Genomic DNA, 21,401 nt, shown 5'->3' on the forward strand with positions numbered 1-21,401 from the left:
AATAAAATTGATGTTTGCCTAAAATCTATATATAAAAATCTGTGTACATTAAATCTCTGTAGTATTTTCTACCACAACATTAGCAAATCAACTTAAACATCATGGTCTTTCGCCTCCATCTCGTCCGCCACGGCGAAGCAATCCATAATCCAAACCACAACACAACAATTCTAGACCCGCCCTTGACATCCAAGGGAATTCAGCAATCAATTAAATTGAACGAAGATTTCCCCTATCATCGAAATGTGGGACTGGTGATAGCATCACCTTTACGACGAACTCTTCAAACAGCCATAATTGGATTTTCAAACTGTCTGGATGGAAAATATCACAACATGAACCATCTACCGAAACAACCATCCTCAACAAGTGGAAGTGCACAATTATCCCTGGAGCCGGAGATCCAAGCACACTCATCCAGACCCTGTGATACAGGTTCAGCGGTAGAATGTCTACAAGCCGAATTTCCGGGTCTTCCATGGTCGGAAATGGATCTTGGTGACGATATTTATCCGGACAAGGAAGGGAAATACGCATCTGATGGGGAGAGCGTGGAGAAGCGTGGAGAACGGGTGCAGGGATTACTTTTCAGAGCATTTAGGAGGTTGGAGGGTACTTGTCGTGAGGATATTGTGGTTGTTAGTCATGGGGGTTTCTTGAAGTATATCTCTGGTCATCGGGAGGGTATACCGAATGCTAGATGGCGGTCATTTTTCATGAGATTTGATGGGGATGGGAGGATTGTTGCTAGACCTATTTAGAGTAAGATGTGAGACTACATTAGTCTAATAAATTGAATAGAATTCGAGTCAACTAAAATATGTGTTCGTATGCCAGTGCTATATCTTCCAATTGACAGCCTCAAGCTTTGTCAAATTAGGGTATTTCAACGATATACTTCGGAGTATATGTGGTCGTACCCAATACAATAATATACCCTTTTGCCAGAAACCCAGAATCATTCGCAGGTCAAGTGTTTCTACAGAGAATAGTCACTCATTGCTGCATCGTTTGGGATCTGACCAGTTCAGTCGGTCTGGAATAAGACCTGCATTAAATAGCCGTGTCCAAAACCGGGTTGCACGTCGCGAATGCAAGGGACTGCGGGCGTTTTATTACTTGCAGCCACCTGCAGCCATGGCACGTTAGTTCAGCTTTTATGTATGCAAGGGAGTAGAAAAGCTCAGAGACCAGAGATGCTAGCCAATGCTCAATGTTACTTACGTACGCTCCATGTCGACGCTGAGACGAATCAGTGGGAACTTTGGTAATAGACAACGGGATGGATTACACTTAGTACTATCATATCAGACTGATTTGTATACTTGATTTATTTGAATATGGATAGGAAAGATGATATGTACAAGGTGGGTTCTATATTAGCTGTCCAGCAGCGAAGAAAAAAAAAAAGAACAAACCCAAACACCGCGGTATACAATACAAAGAAATGACTTAGCCTAGTCTCAGTCGACCAGGGACAGCACTGCCTCCGAATAACCTCGTGACTCCACCTTCTTCAGTGTTGTTGTTATCGCCCGACATCCACCGCGGGAGACGAGCATTTTCAAACCATGTGGGTGTATTGGCAGTTTCAAAAGTGTTCCGCACACGGTGGGCGAACGACTGGAAGAAGTTTTCGTCTTCCTCTTCCTCATTGTCAATGACTTGAGGAGCCGTCATAGGCCTTTGTGATGAGACAGGTCGGGGAGATCGAGAGCCCTCGGCGGCGGGTACACGCAATCGGGATGACCCGTTGGCACCATCGTCGCTGCGGTCTGATGCCCAAGTGGATCGAGCACCACGGGAAGATACGGCCAAAGAACCGAATCCGTTCATTTCACGCTCGATCAGATCACGGCCTTCGCGCCAGCCACCGAGGCCATAGCCGGATGGGTTATTTTCGATATCCTGAAGATCTTCCTCGTCGGAAAGGCCGAAACCAAAGACCTTCTTGATGCGACCGTAGAGGTTAAATAGGGTCGCGCAGACAGGCAGGAGGATGAAGATAGGGAAGATAAAGTCGAATCCCTTACCCAGAGGGGTGAGGTTAATGAGTTGGCCAAGGAACTCATAAAATGTGGTGCTCCGACGGAAATCTTTCGGTAAGAAAGTCAAGAAGTTGTATGCGATGGGGACAGTTAGTCGAGCCACCAAGCTGGCGTACCAACATGCACTCTCGCCGTAGGTGTTACGGCGAACAAGAGCACGATTACCCCAAACCTTCGCATCATTGACACCAACAAGTGCGGCAGAACACATATATAATAGCCAAGCGGACGCAGTGACTTGGCTGCCAAATCCAACTGGTTTCTCATCCTTCCAACCCGGGACCACTGTCAACGTGATTGCTGAGAATTGTGGCGCCAATGACTTGATCAACTCAGACCAGACAATGCAACCCGATACCACAGCAAAGAAAGCTCCAAAGGCGAGTCTAAGGGTCGGAATGACGTTGGAATAAACGTGATAGCGCATATAGGGAGTCAGAAACTTCACACGAGGCAAACAAGTTGAGCGACGAGGGGCAGCACCAAAGTCGAGTTTTTTCGAGGCGGCGGAATTGATAATAGCTTGAAGGTCTGAGGCGGACTGAACTAGACGATCCCACTCATCCACGAAGCGCGCCTTCATGTGTCGGGCGCGCTGCAGGCGTCTCGTCATATCAGCCAGGTAACGTTCGGTGATGACCGAAGGCACAGTGCCGGAGGTTTCGGTAGATTCGAGGATAGGAGCGCGGACATCATCAGCCCCGGGGTTTTCAGAGAGATCTTCAATCCATTCCTGGAAATCGCGAGCAGTTCCGGTTTTGCGCTTTTGGAGTTGAGCAACTTGAGCATTGAGGCTTTCCAACTCATTGACCGCATCCATCAGACGGTCGTGCACTTTCGGAGCATGTACTTGAATGCGTCGTAGCCGGCCGCTGACATTGGCATTACGGAAGAGATTGCGTGGGATGGCGACTAGACCATGACCCATCAGGTAGATCGCGAGCACGAGACCCCAGACATAAGCCAATGCCATGATAAGACCCTTAATGGACCTGAAATCAAAGCCATTGGAGATAGACACATAGACCAGACCGACTAGCGCACAGCTCAGAACAGTCAATTGGTATCGAGCATTCGAGCGGAGGGAGTACATGATGCGGGCTTTGGGCTCACGGTATCCAGAGTCGACATATTCACCGAGGAGAGGAAGGATGGCCCTAGAGTTATCAATTGGTTAGTTCAAAATTTACAGCAGATCATTTTTTTCCCCTACGCACCAGGTGAGTACGAAGATCAACCAGTAGGCAATGCGCCAACAAACGAGAACCACGCGATCCGGTAACCAGATAGCCTTGGCCCCGCTCCCATCGCGGGAGCTCGAGGCCAAATCAATGGGTACAAGCAGAACGACGCTGGCTGGGAGGGCGAGAGCAAAGAAGATCGGAAGTATCAAGTATGCGGGAGTGGCACGAAGAGTCAAGAAGCGGCGCAGGAGGAAGAGGACGAGAATAGAGATAAGACATAGGGCGAGCGCGAAGAAGATGTTGGAGCCGACCGAGACGGTCGGCAGAGAGACGGAAATCATGATAGCAGGGGGACAATATTCAGAACAAATAGAAATGAGACCAAATTCAACCGTTTCTCATGGCGTGGGAATAGTGGGAGGAGAGAAGATGAGAAGGAGAGAGAGAGAGAGAGAGAGAGAAAGGATGACGAGGCAGAAGAATCGAATATAGAAACAAGTTGACGTTTCCAGGGGAGTGGCTGACTTAAGATCGATAGAAGGTAGAATGTACTTAATAGTGTGTGGGTAGGTGGTAGTAAAGTAAGGTACTGGGTACATCTGGCCAATGTTAGGGGCCAATAGGCATGGCCGGATCAGGCCAGGACCATCAAGTGTCGATCGATGGGGCTGACATGTTGAATTAATATACATGTACAGTACAGTATATATTCCAGGTATAGAGATCTACTGGTGGTTAGTATAATTAAAAAGTAGAATCAGATATGACTCTTTAATATTAGTTTTTGTGCACACGTGTAGACTCTATATGTATTAAACTATAGCGTATTCCCAGCGCAGAAGTATAACCTCATGCTCATGTCTGGGGCGTGAAACGAGATCCACATTTATGACGACGCTTGAGGCGAAAGTAGGGTACTGTACATAGAATACAGTATACTGGGGATGAGACGAGGTAACTAACTACAGTAGACTATACTATATTATATTCTACTATATTCTAACGATTTATTAGTATATAATCGAATTCATACTGAAATACTGAAAGATATAACTTTGAATGTAAGTCACGGGTTCCGCGTGATCTCGCCGCATCGAGAAGAGTTCCTGACGAAGCCTGACCATCTTTCAGCTTCATTTTCCCCTTTGCTTTTTGCATTCACTGGACCTTTGGGAATTGGGAATTACAGTGTTCAATTCATTGCACTGGTCATCCGGACAATACTTCGACTTCTCTCCTTCTCTATTCCTTATCCCCCTCCATCTCTTCCTCTCTTCATTTCTGCCTCCTCTCCCTCCTCTTCTCCACCATTTCACCTCTTCCACTTCATTTTCCACCCCTCCACGAGACAAGAGAGAAGAGACCTGTGCACCTTGAAACACCATCCCTGTGCGGGTTGTCCCATCTTTCCATTCTTCATCTCCCCACTTTCAATCCTGTTGGGTGTATAATCATCCTACAGAGTTACACTTCCCATACAATTCGGCTAGTCTTCCTACTCTGATCTTCTCGTCTCCTCTCTTCTCTTTCTCTCATCTGCCCCATTCTCGACCATTCTTCTCCTTCTTCTCCCCCAAATTTCTGCTTCTGCCTCTCTCACGGCCGCCACAAACCCGCTCGGTGCGACTTGACAAGCTGCAGCATCCCTGTCACGGATCTCATCCACCCCTACAATTGCGCCCGTCGCCGTCATTCGCTCCAAGCCACACCCAGGCTTTCGTCAGCGAATTGCATCCAATTGACGCTGCTGCCCGAACGCCTTGCTTTTCCACCGTGGTGGTCGCTCGTTGCTCTTTTCCCCTCTAGCCCTCCGTTTGGGCCATTTTGAATTCATCCCCACCCTCCCTGATCGCCTCGACTCACCATCGGTTCCACACCAGCACTGGCCGTCCTTTTTTTTCCCGCCGATCTGCGACCTTGAAGGATTCCGACCCTGCATCGTTCGCAACGCGCCGTTGTAAATCTTCTTCCTCTTCTTCATTTTGTCTTTTTTCTATTGTCTGTTTATTATTTTTTTCTCCTCCGCTTTTCTCTCGATCTTCTTCCGTCGCTTCTCATTTGCCTTCTGGTATTATTCCACCCTTCCTGTCCAACCCCTCGTTTTCCCCCGACCTTCGTAACGTGGCGCATCCAGCGAATGCTGACCACAAAGAACCTTCGCGGTTTGTTCCCTCCCCATTGATGGGGCCTCTGTCATGAATCCCGCCCAGTTTCCCAACCCTGGCGGGGGCATGCCCGGGGTCGTCAAACCGAATATGCCACCGCAACAAAACAAGGAGGGTGCTCAACTCATTATGAGCCATGTTGCCCAGATTCTCGCGAATCAGGGCCCGTTTGGGGGTTGGAAGGCCGATGTGCCCATCAAAACTCGAGCCATGAATGTCTATCAGATGTATGTTTGTCTTCTACTCATGAACCATGGAAAGTCGGGGGTCCTGGTGGCCTTATATGCCTATTTCTTCTTTCTTTGTTCACCTCGCTGACCGTTTCCGATTTTTCCCCCTCGTTTCAGGATTACCTCTCTCCGTCTGATTCAGCCTCGCATTGATCTGAATCAAGCAGCCCAGGCGGCTGTCAGCTTTGAACAAAAAGCCTTTCAAAAGGCGACTGAAAAGGTTCGTCCCTATTTGCGTTCCTCTCCCAATCACATTCATCTACAGCTCTTCACAATCGAGTTTCCTCCCTCGTTTCCCTCATGCCGAAGCACTACCCACTCGACCTTTGACATCAAAACTTTCGCGGGCGCCCCTGGCTGACTTTCATCCGTGTTTTCGCAGAGTGACTACGAAAAAGAATGTAACGAGAAACTCCTCCATATTAAAGATACCCGACAGAGACAAGCCGCGGTCGCTATTCAAGGTGGCATGATGGCAGGTGGGATGCAAAACCAAATGCAAGGTGGATTACCTCCTCAGATGGGTCGCGGCATGCAGACATCTCCCGTGCCTGGTCAGCCTCAAATGGCCGTGAATATGGGCATGAATGACCCGAATCAGCAAGCTATGATGCAACAGCGCCAACAACAGCAAACTGCGATGCTCCAACAACAACAGCAGCAACAGCAAGCACAACGGGCGCAACAACGTCCCGGCAACGCCGCTCTCCCAGATGACCTTAATAACCTCTCCCCGCAAGAGCACGATCATGTCACCCGACTCGCGAATCAAATGCTCGCTAAAACGTCGAAGGAGGACATGGAGAAAATCAGAGTAAATCTTTCGAATATGAACCCGGAACAACGGCAATATCTCACACGCAAGAATATGGAGCCCATGCAATATTTTTTCCGCTCCCAGGCCCTTAACCAACTTCGACGCCACAAACGCGCAAAAGAGCTGGGCCGCACGCCGAATGCCAACGTAGATCCCAACAGTGCTATGATGGGGGACCCCGCCATGATGAATCAACATCAAAGACAAATGTTTCAAAGCATGATGAACCTGCAGAGAAATAATGGATTTCCTGGTAATCCCGGTCAAGGTCTTGACCCTAATGTCTTTATCGGCAACGTGGAAAATATCCAAGGCCAACAAGCCGATGGTCTGCGTTCACAGGAAGCCGGTCAGCTGGTGGTTCCCGCCAGTTCATCACAGATGAATCAAGCGCCATTCCCTAATAACCAGCAGAACATGTTTCAGCAGCAGATGGGTCAAAATGGTCAGGCGAACATGAACGGCGCAGGCGTCGAACCCCAGATGTTCAATCCACAACAGGTGCAGCAGACAGGTTCCAACGGTCCCCAAGGAAGGATGCAATTTCAGAATCAGCAACCTCAACAATCCCAGCAAGCACAGGCGGCGGCGGCCCAGGCCCAGGCTCGAGCTCAGGCGGCCCAAAAGGCCCAGATGGCGATGTCCGGCCAAAATACACAGGCACAGTCTCATATTGGCCAGGGAAGTCCCGCCATGAATATACTGAACCAGCCGATGGCACCTGGTCAGATGTCCCCCGTTCAGATGCCCAATCAATCTCGCCCTCCATCGCGGACGCCTAATATGGGACAACATCCTGGCGGTGTCCCCGGCGGCGCTCAGCCTACGATGCAAGGTCGACCCCAGATACCTCCTAATCTGCCTCAAGCAGTCCAGGAGCAGCTTAATGCGATGTCTAATGAGCAACTGCATGCGTTTCTCTTGAATCAGCGACGCGCTGCTTTGGCAAACAACATGCAACGACAAAACAATGGTGCCCAGCAGTCCGGTCCAATTCCACAAAATATGGCCCAAGCCGGTCAGACTCAAGGGATCTTCAATGGCCAAATGGGCAACAACCCTCGCCTGAGAAACTCGATTAGTATGCAACAGGGCATGAACGCCGCAGGTCCGCAGCAGCTCCCCAACGGCCAGCAAATGACTCCTCAGCAGCAGATGCATCGGGCGCAACAAAATGACATGTCTCGGTTTCAGATGCTGCGACCCCAGAACACTGGCATTGAGATGAATCCAGATCAAGTCAATCAAATGGATCGGGCAACTTTTCCCCAGTCACTTCTGACCAATAACTCACAAGTACCGAAGCATATTAAAACATGGGGTCAGCTCAAGCAATGGGTTGCATCGAGTCCACAAGCCTCAACTGGAATCGATCTTAATAAACTCATGACACTTCAGAAGCTTCACTTTGCGCAGATCATCAGCGTTCATGCAAAGGACCAAAATGGACAAGCTCAAGGCCAGGGCATATTGGCGAATCCATTCCAAACAGGCCCTCAGGGACAGGCAAAGAATGGGCAGAACGTCCCCGGGGGGGCAGACTGCTAACATGCCCCCCATGCGGCCAATTACAGCCCAAGATATTCATATGGCCCGGCAAAGACTTGGCCCCCAGTCGCCGCAGTACTCAGATGATCAAATTCGCGAGATTCTACGAAACAGACAGAGACAAATTCTCATCCAAACGGCTCACCAACGAGCTCAGGCCCAGGCACACATGAACACCAACGTGGCGCCTGGCCAGACTCAACCACCTGCGCAGCCACAGGTTTCCGTACCTCAAAATACTCAGCAAGCAAAACAGCCTAGTATGCCTCAGCCGCAGACAACAGGAGGTGAAACGCCGGCCTCAACCGCGGCGAAATCTCAAGCAGGAGCCCCTGGTGGTAAAGGCCCTAAGGCGGCTGCTGCAAAGCAAAATTCTAAGAAACGCCCAAGCACGGATGATACTGGAGCGGCGGCGGCAGCCGTTGCGCAGCAGGCTCAAGCGACTGCAACTCCTACGAACACACAAAGAGCCCCGGCTCCTTTCTCACAGGAGCAGTTCGCTGCTATGAGTCCTCAGCAGCGATTGCAAATTGAGGCGCATATGAGACGCCAGCAGCAAAGTCAACTTCGTGGGCCAATTCTCAACAGGGCGGCGGCTGAAGAAGCTTGGAACAATAACCTTCCACCCAAGATCATGGAAGCTTATAATGAGATTTCCAAGAACGCGCCTCCGGCGCAGCCCGTCCCTATTTCCCCGGATCAGAAAGCTGTGATGACCCAGCAACTTCGAGACTCCTTAGACGTACTGGGTCGCTTGGATGTTCTAGTTTTACATGGTTTCGCCAAGATGCAGGATCAAGAGAGGAAGATCAAAAATCTGCTCGCTATGCGCATTCAGTTGATGCGGCAGTTCAAGCCATCACAAGAGTGGGTTGTCAACGACCAATTTACAATTACTCCAGATTATTTGACTGGTGCCATCCTTTTCATTCGCAAGCTCTTCCAAGTGATGATTGTTCGAATGAATCAAGCTCGAGCGCCAAATGGCAATCAAGCGCAAGCCGCCACAGGTGCCAATCAACCCAGCCAAGGCAGCACGCCCCAATTGAACGCGTCCAATCTCCAACAATTGCAGCAACAACAAGAAGAGGCTCTCAATGCTCGCCGGGCTTCCAATTCCAACCAATCAGTAACGCACCCTCCTGCGCCATTTGGTGCACCATCACCTTCAGGAGTGCCTCATGCCTATGGACCCGGCGCTCTCGTACCCGAGAAGCTGAAATTACCCCCACCCAAAAAGCGCAAGCAATCTCATGCCGGTCCAAATGCTTCGCCAGTCCAATCTAGTGCTGCGCCTGCTGCAGCTGCCAAGTACAAGCAGGCCGTGGCCGACGCGAAAACAACTGCTGCAGCTTTGGCTGGTGCATTCAAGTGCAGTGTTGTCGAATGCCAGTTCCATTTCCAAGGCTTCCCCACTCAAGCTGCACTAGACCAGCATGTTGAAGAGGACCATCAGCCGGAAGAAGACAATATTGAAGATCCTCTCCAGTTTTATCTGGACAGCGTTTCGATGGGCTTGGGCTTGGACGCGAGTGGTCAACCGGTCAAACCGAACGTTACGGCGGCCCCAGCGTCCAACCTCAACAAACCGAGTATTGCCTCGCCCGCTAAGCATGGTCTTGCCACCCCAGTCACCGCTAATGCTACGCCCATGGCTCGCGCCACAAGCCAACTTGGCACCAAGGGCGCATCGCCAGCAACACCTGCCCAACAACTTACGCCCAGCCAATCTGCCAAGAATCTCAAGCCCTCTCCCGGTAAAGATTCTCAGAAGCAGGTTGTGAACGAAGACGAGTTCAAGGATGCATGGGCCGACTGTCCGATGTCTTTGGGCACTGTCCATGACTCTTTTGCACCTCTTTTCTCGGAATGTAGGCGGCGTGGAAATGGTTACGATGCGTTCGATGAGTTCTTGAACACGGACATGTTCACCCAAGATCAAACTGAAGATACTCCTGACTCATGGGATGTTGCTTTAGCAACTCTGACACCCAAAGACGAGGATCCCAAGGTGGACGTTAGGGACGGTGTCACCTGGGCTGACTGGATGCCTTGGGACGAGGAGACAACCCAGGCCACAGCCGATTGGATGAATATTCCATCTGAAATTCTGCTCAAGGATGGCCCTGACTTGATTCCCGGTGTACAGGTCGATTGGGAAAGTCTAGAGCGTCAGCAGAAGGACAGCACTAGCTTCGGTCCTCTTCCAATTGCACCTACAGCATGAAGGTAGGGCCGTGCTATAATGGAAATGTCTCTCCTTTCTCTCGGTAGTGATGTGAAGATCGACTGATATCATGACAACCTCTTTCTTTTTCATTCTGGCGGCTCATCCGGCGTAACCAATGGGGATTCTTTTCGTCTCATGTCCATTCCTTTTCCTCCCAACTTCCCCCTTTCATTTTCATTTCTCTTTTTTTTTCCTCATTCATTTCATTCATCAAGGGGCGAAGTGTGTGTATCATACTCAACGCGGGACTCCCGTTTTTCTTTTCCCATTTTTTAGCTCTTCTTTTTCCTTTTTCTTGTCCGTTTCCTCGTTTCTAGCGATGTCCCATTCGGATTCATTCTTATTTCATTTTCATTTCGTTTCTTTTGTGATTCCCATCAAGCTGGTCCAGCGATGGCGTTTGTGTGGGAAAAAGATGGGACTTCTATTTATCTGAGCCGCCGAATTAGGCGGGTTTAGTTTTTAGTGTGCAAATCGCATATTACCTGGTTGTTAATACAATAGGTTTCATGATATTTTTCATCAATTAGATGTAGATTCTATTTAGATGGTACATCTGTCCGTTTGATACTCTGGCAGTAGACATTGCAGGTCGGATTACCCGTCGTTGAATTCTATATAATCTTGATCAATCATTCTTCCTGACCGAAGTCTCAAATTAGCAATTTAGACTCAGTTAAACTCCCATACCTCTGTACGTAGCCATTGGTTCTCTGTAGAATCAGGGTGTATGGGGCCCACTCATGATGCAAATTCTTGTGGTGACGTAAATTTCCAAGGTCATAAGCCAGCTTTGACAGGTGTTGAGTTCCACATAAATTTGCAAAGATCATCTTTCTCTGACCGAAGAACCCATTGTTCTTTTTTTTCCCTGTTTCAATTGTCTCTTCCCTGGCGTGTTCCAGGCCTGTATCGCTACAATGAGTTCGTCTCAGTCCGGAGGCCAAGCCGGTGCGGGAGCTAGCGGTAAGCCCCTCTAGCCCTAAATCCAATCAAGCTCAATTAACTAAATTAGCCTCCTTCAGGCAATGAATACCAGGAATACGAACCAGCCAAAGGGACTCAAGAAGCCGGAAGCAAGAATGAAGGCGCAGGTAATAATCCGGCATTCAGTTTAGCGGGGCCTGGAGCAAATAATCCCGCTAGTAATGCGTATGTTGGAGACCAGTATATGGAATATAATCCACAATATGGACAACCCAATGAGAATCCGACGTGGAGTTTGGCTCAGCCGCTACCTCATATTGTTCGACCTGGTATGCAGCATGGTGCATTGCCTGAAGATCGAAAGGAGGATAAACAGCGCATTGAGAATGGCCAGCCTGTGAACGAATCTAGTGATAAACCAGACGATGAATTCTTTAATACTTGGACGAAAATCAGACATGCTCTTCGAGAACCACTGGCTGAATGGCTCGGGGTAAGTTTCAAATTAACCAAAGTCCATTGCATTATTCACGTAAAGCAACGGACACGATTTCTGGATATTCATCGGAAACCTCAACTCGAAAATTTGTACGACCTATCTAACCAATTCACAGACAACCGTGGCAATGACAATCGGTCTCTGTGCAACTCTCTCAAACTTTACTTCCTCAGGCCAAGCAGGGACCTACACCTCACAAAGCGTAGCATGGGGCTTCGGATTCATGGTAGCCATCTATATCACAGGTGGTATATCAGGAGGACATCTCAACCCAGCATTTTCAATCGCAATGTCCATATTCCGAGGATTTCCCGCAAGGAAATGCATTCAATACATAGCCGCACAACTTCTAGGCGCTATAACAGCCGGTGGAATCTCATATGCGATTTATCACGATGCGATTCTTGAAGTCGTTGCTACTTCAAAGTTACCTCAGAATGCGAGTGTTGCGGCGACGGCGATGATTACGGCTCCGAAATCTTTTGTTCATCCTGCTACGGCCTTTTTTACGGAGTTTCTTGGAAGTGCGATTCTTTTTGGTGCCATTGTTGCGTTGGGTGATGATACGAATGCTCCACCTGGTGCCGGCATGCAGGCGTTTATTTTGGGGATTCTTATTTCCATTGTTGTTCTTGCTTTGGGGTATAATACTGGAGGGTAAGTCTGCCTTTTGTGTTTTGTTCTTTTGTTCTTGTCATTCCTTTCTTTCTCCCCGCCCAAACTTGCATCTCTATCATAGCTAATGATCACCGCTAGATGTTTCAACTGTGCGAGAGACTTTGGCCCTCGACTCGTTGCTCTTATGGCTGGATGGGGAGGTCAACTGTTTCGAGAGTACCATGCATGGTGGGTATGGGGTCCTTGGTGTGCTGATATTAGTGGTGCGTTGTTTGGGGCGTTCATGTATGATTTGGCCATCTTTACTGGAGGTGAAAGTCCCCTTAACTATCCACCACGACGACGGAAGAGGGCTCTCCGTGTGCGAACGGTCAATCTCCGAAAAAAACTTGGTCTCGGCCCTAAGAAGAGGACCAGGGACTTGGAAAAGTCTATCTCGGGGTCTAATAGCTAATGGGGTGCTGTCCTAGCTATATTTGAGACGTTGGGTTGGTTATTGTCGAATAGAGCGAGATGACTTGTATATTCTTCGAAGTACTAATGTCGCTGATACTGCCTTATGATGTGATAAATCAGATAATTGTATCATAGATATCCAATTTAGCCTTTCTAGTTTCAACAGTCTTCATTATCACAAGTGATCAGGGTAGCCCAGCCTACAGCCTACAGCTGTTTTGAAATGGACCGCCGCATTTTCTGTCAATGCAATTGGATCATAATTATTTAGAGGGAAGCAATCAATTTGCTTCATCAAGGAATGCCTTGCCTTGGTAGGTGACCAGACCCATGTGCTGCATCTGATAATTGGCTGTGAAGTCATACTTTTCAGTTGTTCTGGAGTTTGATTCGCCGCGTCCTTCCATATCAGGGAAAACCTGGCTCGATAGGAGTTTTCTCATTGACTTACACGGGCTGACACTAAAATATCTTTGAGAAGGGAAGCTGTCCATTCATAAATGCGAGAAATGAATGTCCCTCTGCAGCGTTCGCCCAGATGACACAGCCGACTACTGGATTTTCAACGTGAACCTAATACGCCGATGACTCGAAATTTTCCACATACAATTGTTACACGTGCAGATACGCAAAGAGAATGTATCGCGAGATAAATCATTGGCCTGGGATATGCTAGAAGATCCGCTGTATGTCATCGCCTGTTCTATTCAGCACGCCGCGAAAATCTCCTCTTTTGTCTTCGGCGAGGAGTGGCCCAAATTGGCGATGGCATATGTTAAACCTATTTTGAATAAGAAAAATATACTAAGTAATCAACACTTCCCCGCATATTGATGAGGCCTTTATCAAAGAGGCATCCCCAAGCCTCACTTTTTTGAAATGATTGTGTTTAATTTTAGAAGTTCTGGGTATCATTCGACAAGATGTACGCTACCGCAGTGGTGGCCTTCATCGTCCTCTACTTTCTGATAATTCCAGTTGCCCAGTATTTCTACGACACGAAGGGCCTACGAAAGTATCACAATTTCTATTCCCTGTCGGGCATATATGATCTTCCTTTCGTCTACGAAGCACAAAAAGGGTTTCGTTCTCGCAACCTCTTCGAAGCCCACAAGAAACACCCCGTCCTACGCATTGGTCCAAATTCCATCTCTTACTCAGATACCAATGCGATAAAGATATCTATGGACATGGTACAGACTGCATTAAAGATCGCTTCTACTCGGAGACCGGAGGCACTCATGCTCACCTCGCCGACGTCGTTGGCAAAAAGGAGCACGCCCGCAAAAGAAAAGTTCTGTCCAGTGCCTACGTGGTTAAAAATCTGGAGGAATGGGAGTTCAAAGTCGCCGACGTCAGTGGTAAGTTGATCAAGGCTTTCGATAAGCGGTGCACAACTTCTCTGCCATCGAATACCTTACCGTCCGAGGAGGATCTGAATGTGGACTATCGCAGATGGACTGTTCTTTTTGCTGCGGCTGCGATCGCGAATATTGGACTTAGCGAAGATCTCGGCTTCCTGGATGAAGGATCAGATTTCGTCAAATCTGAAAGCAAAGATGGAACAGTCAAGGAAGTTTCCTTCCGCGAATGTCATGGTGCTACGGGTCGAGTCTCGTATCAACTTATGTGGTCGTATGATTGGTTAAAAAAATTCAAACGTATCAGCAAGATTTTCTCCCTCGGTTATCAACGAATGTGGAATTTGGATGGTGCTGACTGAGGCGGTGTCATCTATAACCGCGCAACGACTCGTCTGAACCCGGTATCTAGCCAGCGAGAAACTGGACGACTTCTTCTCTGGGATGATGGAGGATAAGAATGGATCCCCGCATAATTTCGAATAGGGCGAGATCGTTGCAGAGATTAATATCATGATGAATGCGGGTCATGATACCACCGCCATCTCCGTTACGGAACGTGATGTTCTTCCTTCTCAAGAACCCCAAATGCCTTTCCCGACTTCGAGAGGAGTTAGGTGAGGTTCTTGATGAGGATGAGATCGTTGCACCCTATGCTAAAGTCAAGCATTTACCCTACCTCCGCCCGTGTATTGATGAGAGTCCCCGGATGCTTCCATCTGTTATCTTTGGATTTCCTCGTCGAACTCCAGCTGAAGGTACAGCTATCCTGAATGACTATATCGCGGGTGATACCTCGGTCAGTATGTCGGCGTACATGGTGTACCATCAGCAGTCGGTCTTCAAGGATCATGATTCATACAAACTTGAGCGCTGGCTAGGAGAAGAGGGCAAGTCTTTACAGCCTTACTTCGTCCCATTCAGTACTGGTGCTCGGGTATACATTGGTCGCAATATCAGTTATTTGGAACAGACAGGTTTTGGTTGCCTCTTTGATCCGCCGCTTCGAATTTGCCTTGCCGTCGCCTGATTGGGACCCGCCTGTGAGAGAAACGACGGATTTGAGTCCCGGGCCGATGCCGGTGGAGGTTTGGAGAAGAGGAATTAGTGTTGGGGAAGAATAGATGAATGGGGCATGTTTATACTAGGGGCGTCTCTTCTGTTTGAGTCGTCATTAGCGGGATCATACTATGTTACTTTGGAAATTGACGATATACTAGTCTCCTAGTGACTATGAACCATGAACAATCATGCATACTCATCAATAAATTCTTTCAAGTCATTCTAATACTCCCTCTCCTAGTAACTGCCAATGCTGATGACGACCCTGGAATCCCGAAGTATGCCCTAACTGCCTCTGATTGGCTGCCTCGGGTGATCCTCAGGCGGTCACGTCAGCTGCTTTTCTTATCGTCCGACGTGACTGATAAGCTTCTCCGCTTTGTCTTCCCCCCAAAGCAACCTTGAAACCTCGCCTCCTCATCTCCCCTCGTTCTTCGTAACAAGGACAACCATGGCGAGCCGTGCTCTTATTCCCTTCCTGGTCACGATGATGCTCGTGACCGGGGTATGCAATACTATTCTGAACAAGTACCAGGTATGTTTAGGAACCTTGAGTACATCTCTGACCATGAAGACCGGAGCCTCCAGCTAACGAGTGTCTTTCAGGACATGCAATGTGTTCGCGACTGTGATACCAATGAACCCAAACTATTTGAACAACCGGTCATTCAGACGTAAGTTCTGCCGAGCCGTCGAGCCATCTGGCAAGCATGCAACACGATCACTCGAGTCGGAGCTGGAAGATTGACAATTGCTTCTTTTGAATAGCGCGCAGATGTTTATCGGCGAGATGGGCTGCTGGCTGGTCCTAGGTCTTTCTATTCTTTATAAAAAATACATCTCTCCTCGCATCTCTGGGGATCAGTCACCTCTTCTTGCCGGTGGATACCGACCAGTACGCGGCGAAGATGGTGGCCTCGATGATGACGACGAGGACCGTACACTCGACGGGCCTTCCGACCAAAGACACATCAAGCCAGTGAACGAAGATGAGAGCCGAATCCCTCTATGTGGTTGGAGGATATTTCTCCTTGCTGCACCCTCCGTCTGCGATATCACTGGCACAACTCTTATGAACGTCGGCTTGCTCTTTGTTGCCGCCAGTATCTACCAAATGACCCGAGGAGCGCTCGTCCTTTTTGTCGGTCTTTTCAGCGTGATTTTTCTCCGCCGTAAACTCTATCTGTATCAGTGGAGCGCTCTCTTCGTGGTAGTTCTCGGTGTGGCCTTGGTCGGTCTTGCTGGTGCACTCTTCGGTGATCAAAGTGGCCATGACCTTACACAAGATGATGGAGTCTCTGCCAATACTGCCGGTACCCCTGAGGCAGTGCGAACAATCATTGGTGTTCTGCTCATCGCAGCAGCACAAATTTTCACAGCTTCACAGTTCGTTTTGGAGGAATGGATCCTGGAAAACTACGAGATGGACCCTATCGAAGTTGTAGGATGGGAAGGTATCTTCGGCTTCTCGGTAACCTTCGTCGGAATGCTTATCATGTATGCTGTTGTCGGAAGTACTGCTGCGGGCAAGCATGGTTACTTCGATATGAAGGAAGGTTTACACCAGATGGTCAGCAACCGCGCGGTGGCTGTTTCAAGTATCTTGATCATGATCAGTATTGGGTATGTTCTAATCTGCTGATTTGCTTCTATATCATTCGAGAAATGGCTTTACTGATGCATAAGATAGTGGCTTCAACTTTTTCGGTCTGTCTGTTACCCGGACCGTGTCTGCTACCTCGCGCAGCACGATTGATACATGCCGCACTCTTTTCATCTGGATTGTCTCATTAGGCTTGGGCTGGGAGTCTTTCAAGTGGCTCCAAGTTGTTGGGTTCGGCCTTCTTGTATATGGCACATTCCTCTTCAACGATATCATTCAACCCCCTTTGAAAGCCTGCCTGCCCCCAAATGCAAGAGAAGGCGAGGTTTTGCTCCCAGAGGAGCCAATCGAGCATATCTAACAGATAATATGACATGTCGCCTCATGCTCTGACAAATATTTTTTGATGACTTTCCTTCAGACTCTATCTGCAGGTCACGAACTGATACAAATCCGAACTCTGGGCATTGGCGGCCTCTAGATATGATACATGCATTCTGCTATTGCGTTTTACACTCGGTGTTGGCGTTTTCTCATTCACTCTTACACACAATCATCTACATCTAACTCTCCATCTTGAATTTTCTTAAGAGCCACAAATGATGTGGACTTGAAATTTCCGGTTTTTGAGTAATATTGGATTTCATGCTTGAGTCTTGCGAATTGGGTATCTCGTAGGAGTACCAGCATAGCCAGAATTGAAACCTTCCATAAAAAACGCAACATCAAGAGCCACTCAATGAGTAAGCTCCGAGTGTAGTCTAGATCAAAGCCTATCGTAGCTAGTACCTGCAAGTAGAACGACCTCATTGCCATACGAACAGTACTGGGGTATACTTTAAAAAAGTTACTCTTGAATATGAATACCATGGCTACCAGTAATGAACTCAAGTCACAGGAAATCGAGCCTCATCTTCAACTGACGAAAAGTTTGAATACATTGATTGCACCATGCAACACCTGCTCTCTTGCTCATGCGCTAGTTAACTAATCATCTGCTAACAAAACATGTACATGAAAATGGCCTCACCCTCCTAGGGAAAAAAAAAACAACAGGAAACCAAAAGTAAAATAAAAATCTAGATGAGGGCGTATAGCTTGGCCAGGAAAAAAGGAAGACAAATAGTAGGAGGTACTAGGATGTATATAGAGCAGGATTGTTGTGCTTGAGAGTAAAAAAAAGTAGGTGGAAAAAGCATTAAAAACGTCCATATGCCGGAGAAAACTCAGACTTTTATGGGCTCTATTTTCACATTCCCATTTCTTAAATACGATCAACAACCAGACATTGACCTATATATCTGAGGGCTTATGGCTCGGACCAGTCCACTTGGTCGGTGACCGGGTCACCGCCGTCCCGGGAAGAGGTAACTCGGAGACGAAGACGAAGTTTGGGGGGTAGAGCCTGTCGAGGAAGTTAGCTATGAATAAATGTTACAATGGAATGAAAAGCATACCCCATTAAGTGCTGTCACACGCAGAGTTTGAACACCTTCATCGCCGGCATCCAGGTCAGCCTTGCTGATGGCGCTCAATTGTAACTTTTGGCTCTTTGGCACGGCAGCTTGCAAGCCGACGTTGGAAAAGTGATCGAAGTTAGATTCGTTGCGGAATTTCGCCACTATTTGAGCAGTAGCTCCGCTACGCTGGACTTGAAGAGCAAGCACTAAGCCTTCCTTGTTGTAAGCGGTGTGAGCAGGAGTCGAAGCTGCTACAGGAGCAGGCGAGGCAGAAGGCGAGGGAGCCGAAGCACCCATTCCACCCCCTAGCAAGTCAAGACCAGAGGAAGACTGCTGAGACGATTGGGGAGCAGGTGAGGCACCACTCGAGCCGAAAAGATCCATGATATCATTTTTGCTGGAGCTTCCTTGAGTTGCAGAAGTTGGAGCAGGAGACGACATGCCCGAGTCTCCGCCAAGGATATCTGCCAGCAGATCGGCGGTGTTCGAGCCGTTTGATGTCGGGCTGGTGACAGGGGCGTCAGAGCCACCCATCAGATCAAGAAGCAAATCGTGATCAGCGGGCTTGGCCGTTTTGGTAGATTTGCCGCGAACAATCTTGCTCTGTCGCTTCTTGGCTGCCGGTGCACCGAGTACGCGTTGTTCCTCGCGAATTTCAGGAGCGGGCATGCGCTCCAGAACACCGCGACGAATTTGGTCATATCCGAAGAGATTTGTGTATTCGACGGCACGCTGTTGAATTTCGACACTCAGGTCGGCAGTTCGGCTGCTGAGGAAGCGACGTAAACGCTCAATTTGCGAGGCATCTGACATTCGCACGGTAAGTTTCATAGAGGCGGTAATGATGTACTCGACCACAATCTGGGAGGCATAGGTGCTGTTCAGGATATTTGTAAACAGGTCAACAATATCGCTTTCCCGGACCTCCTTGACTAGTTCCTCCTCCTCGTACTGACCACCTTGCAAGAGACTATCGGCATATTCACCAATTGACCAAGTTGCCGCAAGGGTCAGACCTTCTTGCGAAATATCCTCTTTCAGGGAAGAATAGAGCTTCTGAACGGCATATGTCTGCAATTCGGCAGTGGTCGCGATTAGACGGACAAAAGAGGAGAGAATCTGTTCCTTGACGTAGTTCCCAGCCAGCTTGAGAACGCGAAGGATAGTGTCCATGTGCCAGCGCTTATTTGGCGCAAATCGGTCAGCGGCAATACCAATTTGAGTTGTCATGATAGGCTTGAATTCGTTATCGGCGACTTCAAGGAAAGCGAGAAGCTCCCGCACCAGCACGCGCACATTGCCTTCGTTGATCAACATGAAGCTGAGATCGAGCGCTCGCCGGCGAATGCTAATATCAGGATCCCGCAGACATTCCAAAATCGTGTTGCGATGTCTTTGCACCGCATTCGGTTCAATTGCGACAACCTTATTCAGGGTGTTCAAAGCGACGTAACGAATGTTGTTGTCCTTGTTCGAAAGGAACTTACCCAAGATATTAACACCCAGTACTCTCAGGCCCGAGTCAGCTTCAATATCGAGGATAGTGAGGACGGCTTCATAGAGGATAGAGTTTCCGACGTTCTTTGATGAGTCGGTGTTGGTTGCCACCTGGGCGAGAATGTCGTTGATCAATTCACTAGTAGCCGCGTCACCTCGGCCCAATACCCTCAAGAAACGGAGGATCTTGACCTGAAGGAAAGGATCCGTGATACCGGACACATCGTGCTCCGGAGCGTAGCCCGATGTCGTCAATCCCTTCAGAACGCGCACGAGACCTCCGGCAAGCGGCCGGAACATCTCAATGACACCCTCTGGGCCCTCCTCTTCCTCCTCCGCCTCGCAAAGGTCCGTCGCAAATGTCAATCCACAAATCAGGACACCGTGGTTTCTGTCACCGAGAAGCGTCTTGGCCTTCTCGAGGAAGTGTTCGTATAGATCGGGGACCTTGCGACATATCCGCATGGCACAGATAGCCGCCTTGCGTCGAATGTAGGGGTTTGCCGTTGACATGAGATTCTCGACTTCGGTAAACAGATCACGAGACATTTCGATGGAAGCAATGTTGCCGAGGGCGCAGAGGGCAAGACCGACAATATACTGGTTTGAGTGACCAAGGTCACTGGACGGAGTTAGTATGGAGAACCCCCATTACTTGGCTCTGTATCTTTGGAATAACTCACTTTTGTAGGGAATTGGTCACAAGTGTTAGCACCTCCTGGTTCTCATCTAACAGTAACATCGTTCCCAGATATCCCAGTCGCTTGTCAGCGAATCGGTGTGAAGCGAGCAACTTCAGACATTCAATCTGACCAAAGTGAGTCCGCTCTCCAAGAGTGAATAAGTAAAGAAGCTTGGCGACATTGTTCCTCCTGCGGCGCAATTAGACGTGGATTGTCAATTGGGGAGGGAGGAAGGTAATGCAACGAACCGAGTACCAGAGTCGGTCCTCTCTTCTCGAAACGAGGCTCGAATGGCGGCACTTTCTTTCTGAATGACAGCCCGCTCATCGGCAATAGTCTTGGCTGAGCGGACATTTCGAATAAATTGCTTAACTGTTGGAGAATGTCTGCATTAGAGCCTCGTAGCTTCAGGGGAGGAGGGGCGGCGGGCAATAACGTACGGGATGACATGGCGGCCACAACCCCCGGCGGGGTCAAGGGGTGAAGTGGTCAATGAGGGAGTCAAGAAGGATTGATCCGCAAAGGGATCTAAAGAGGATGAGTTGGAGCACGTTAGAGTATCGTGAAGTAATCCAGCGTCCGGTCTGGATTGTGCTTTATTATGGCGGAACGTGACTTGGGTTGACCTGGCTTCTTGGCAAGGGTGCGCTAGTCCCAAATTGGAATAGGCGGGGATGCTGACTGTGAGATCACGTGCTATCTCTCAATCTGCTTATGTCAGGATTTATCCCTGCCTGACTATTGCGGCGGTAAGGCCAACGTGGCATACAATGCCATAACATCAGTTCGAAACTACCTTTCTGTCGTTCTTTCTACTGTCCTTTCTATAACATATGAAAACCTTTAGAATGATAGTATAATGAGAAGGCGGTATGTTGAAGCGGTCAGGAGGCTGCTTCAAACTTATGTTCCACCACTGTACTGTTTGGTGACGTAAAGTCTGTACTTTAAAGCTTTCTGCGACGCCACCGAAAATCCGCGTAAACAAAATGTATGGATTTTTGTATGCAGAA

General features: G+C 48.6%; 9 protein-coding genes across 9 annotated transcripts; 7 read left to right on the top strand and 2 right to left on the bottom strand.

The window, feature by feature from the left end:
* Positions 1-101: 101 nt before the first annotated feature.
* Positions 102-761, top strand: N7469_011515 (histidine phosphatase family protein; the record flags this gene model as incomplete). Its single annotated transcript, XM_056650420.1, has 1 exon — positions 102-761. One exon carries the CDS (start codon positions 102-104, stop codon positions 759-761), a length of 660 nt encoding a protein of 219 aa, XP_056495484.1.
* A 691-nt stretch (positions 762-1,452) lies between these two features.
* N7469_011516 (LMBR1 domain-containing protein) lies at positions 1,453-3,573 on the bottom strand (the record flags this gene model as incomplete). The annotated part of the gene is made up of 2 exons (XM_056650421.1): positions 1,453-3,205; positions 3,266-3,573. The coding sequence occupies 2 exons, from the start codon at positions 3,571-3,573 to the stop codon at positions 1,453-1,455; spliced, it is 2,061 nt and encodes a 686-aa protein (XP_056495485.1).
* A 1,804-nt stretch (positions 3,574-5,377) lies between these two features.
* Positions 5,378-7,992, top strand: N7469_011517 (uncharacterized protein; the record flags this gene model as incomplete). The annotated part of the gene is made up of 3 exons (XM_056650422.1): positions 5,378-5,624; positions 5,745-5,847; positions 6,010-7,992. The coding sequence occupies exons 1-3, from the start codon at positions 5,428-5,430 to the stop codon at positions 7,990-7,992; spliced, it is 2,283 nt and encodes a 760-aa protein (XP_056495486.1). The 5' UTR covers positions 5,378-5,427.
* Position 7,993: 1 nt separating this feature from the next.
* Positions 7,994-10,219, top strand: N7469_011518 (uncharacterized protein; the record flags this gene model as incomplete). Its single annotated transcript, XM_056650423.1, has 1 exon — positions 7,994-10,219. One exon carries the CDS (start codon positions 7,994-7,996, stop codon positions 10,217-10,219), a length of 2,226 nt encoding a protein of 741 aa, XP_056495487.1.
* A 923-nt stretch (positions 10,220-11,142) lies between these two features.
* N7469_011519 (MIP/aquaporin family protein) lies at positions 11,143-12,720 on the top strand (the record flags this gene model as incomplete). The annotated part of the gene is made up of 4 exons (XM_056650424.1): positions 11,143-11,188; positions 11,248-11,642; positions 11,764-12,305; positions 12,405-12,720. 4 exons carry the CDS (start codon positions 11,143-11,145, stop codon positions 12,718-12,720), a joined length of 1,299 nt encoding a protein of 432 aa, XP_056495488.1.
* Positions 12,721-13,645: 925 nt separating this feature from the next.
* On the top strand, positions 13,646-14,445 carry N7469_011520 (uncharacterized protein; the record flags this gene model as incomplete). The annotated part of the gene is made up of 2 exons (XM_056650425.1): positions 13,646-13,859; positions 13,901-14,445. 2 exons carry the CDS (start codon positions 13,646-13,648, stop codon positions 14,443-14,445), a joined length of 759 nt encoding a protein of 252 aa, XP_056495489.1.
* A 200-nt stretch (positions 14,446-14,645) lies between these two features.
* N7469_011521 (uncharacterized protein) lies at positions 14,646-15,113 on the top strand (the record flags this gene model as incomplete). Its single annotated transcript, XM_056650426.1, has 1 exon — positions 14,646-15,113. The coding sequence occupies one exon, from the start codon at positions 14,646-14,648 to the stop codon at positions 15,111-15,113; it is 468 nt and encodes a 155-aa protein (XP_056495490.1).
* A 483-nt stretch (positions 15,114-15,596) lies between these two features.
* On the top strand, positions 15,597-17,109 carry N7469_011522 (putative nucleotide-sugar transporter; the record flags this gene model as incomplete). The annotated part of the gene is made up of 4 exons (XM_056650427.1): positions 15,597-15,680; positions 15,752-15,819; positions 15,914-16,768; positions 16,836-17,109. 4 exons carry the CDS (start codon positions 15,597-15,599, stop codon positions 17,107-17,109), a joined length of 1,281 nt encoding a protein of 426 aa, XP_056495491.1.
* Positions 17,110-18,057: 948 nt separating this feature from the next.
* On the bottom strand, positions 18,058-20,838 carry N7469_011523 (AP-1 complex subunit gamma; the record flags this gene model as incomplete). Its single annotated transcript, XM_056650428.1, has 5 exons — positions 18,058-18,153; positions 18,206-20,327; positions 20,389-20,577; positions 20,637-20,760; positions 20,829-20,838. 5 exons carry the CDS (start codon positions 20,836-20,838, stop codon positions 18,058-18,060), a joined length of 2,541 nt encoding a protein of 846 aa, XP_056495492.1.
* Positions 20,839-21,401: the final 563 nt, after the last annotated feature.

This window comes from Penicillium citrinum, assembly GCF_028827155.1.
Source record: "Penicillium citrinum strain IBT 23319 chromosome Unknown utg000010l:1.0-1229701.0:1.0-1230130.0, whole genome shotgun sequence".
NCBI lineage: Eukaryota > Fungi > Ascomycota > Eurotiomycetes > Eurotiales > Aspergillaceae > Penicillium > Penicillium citrinum.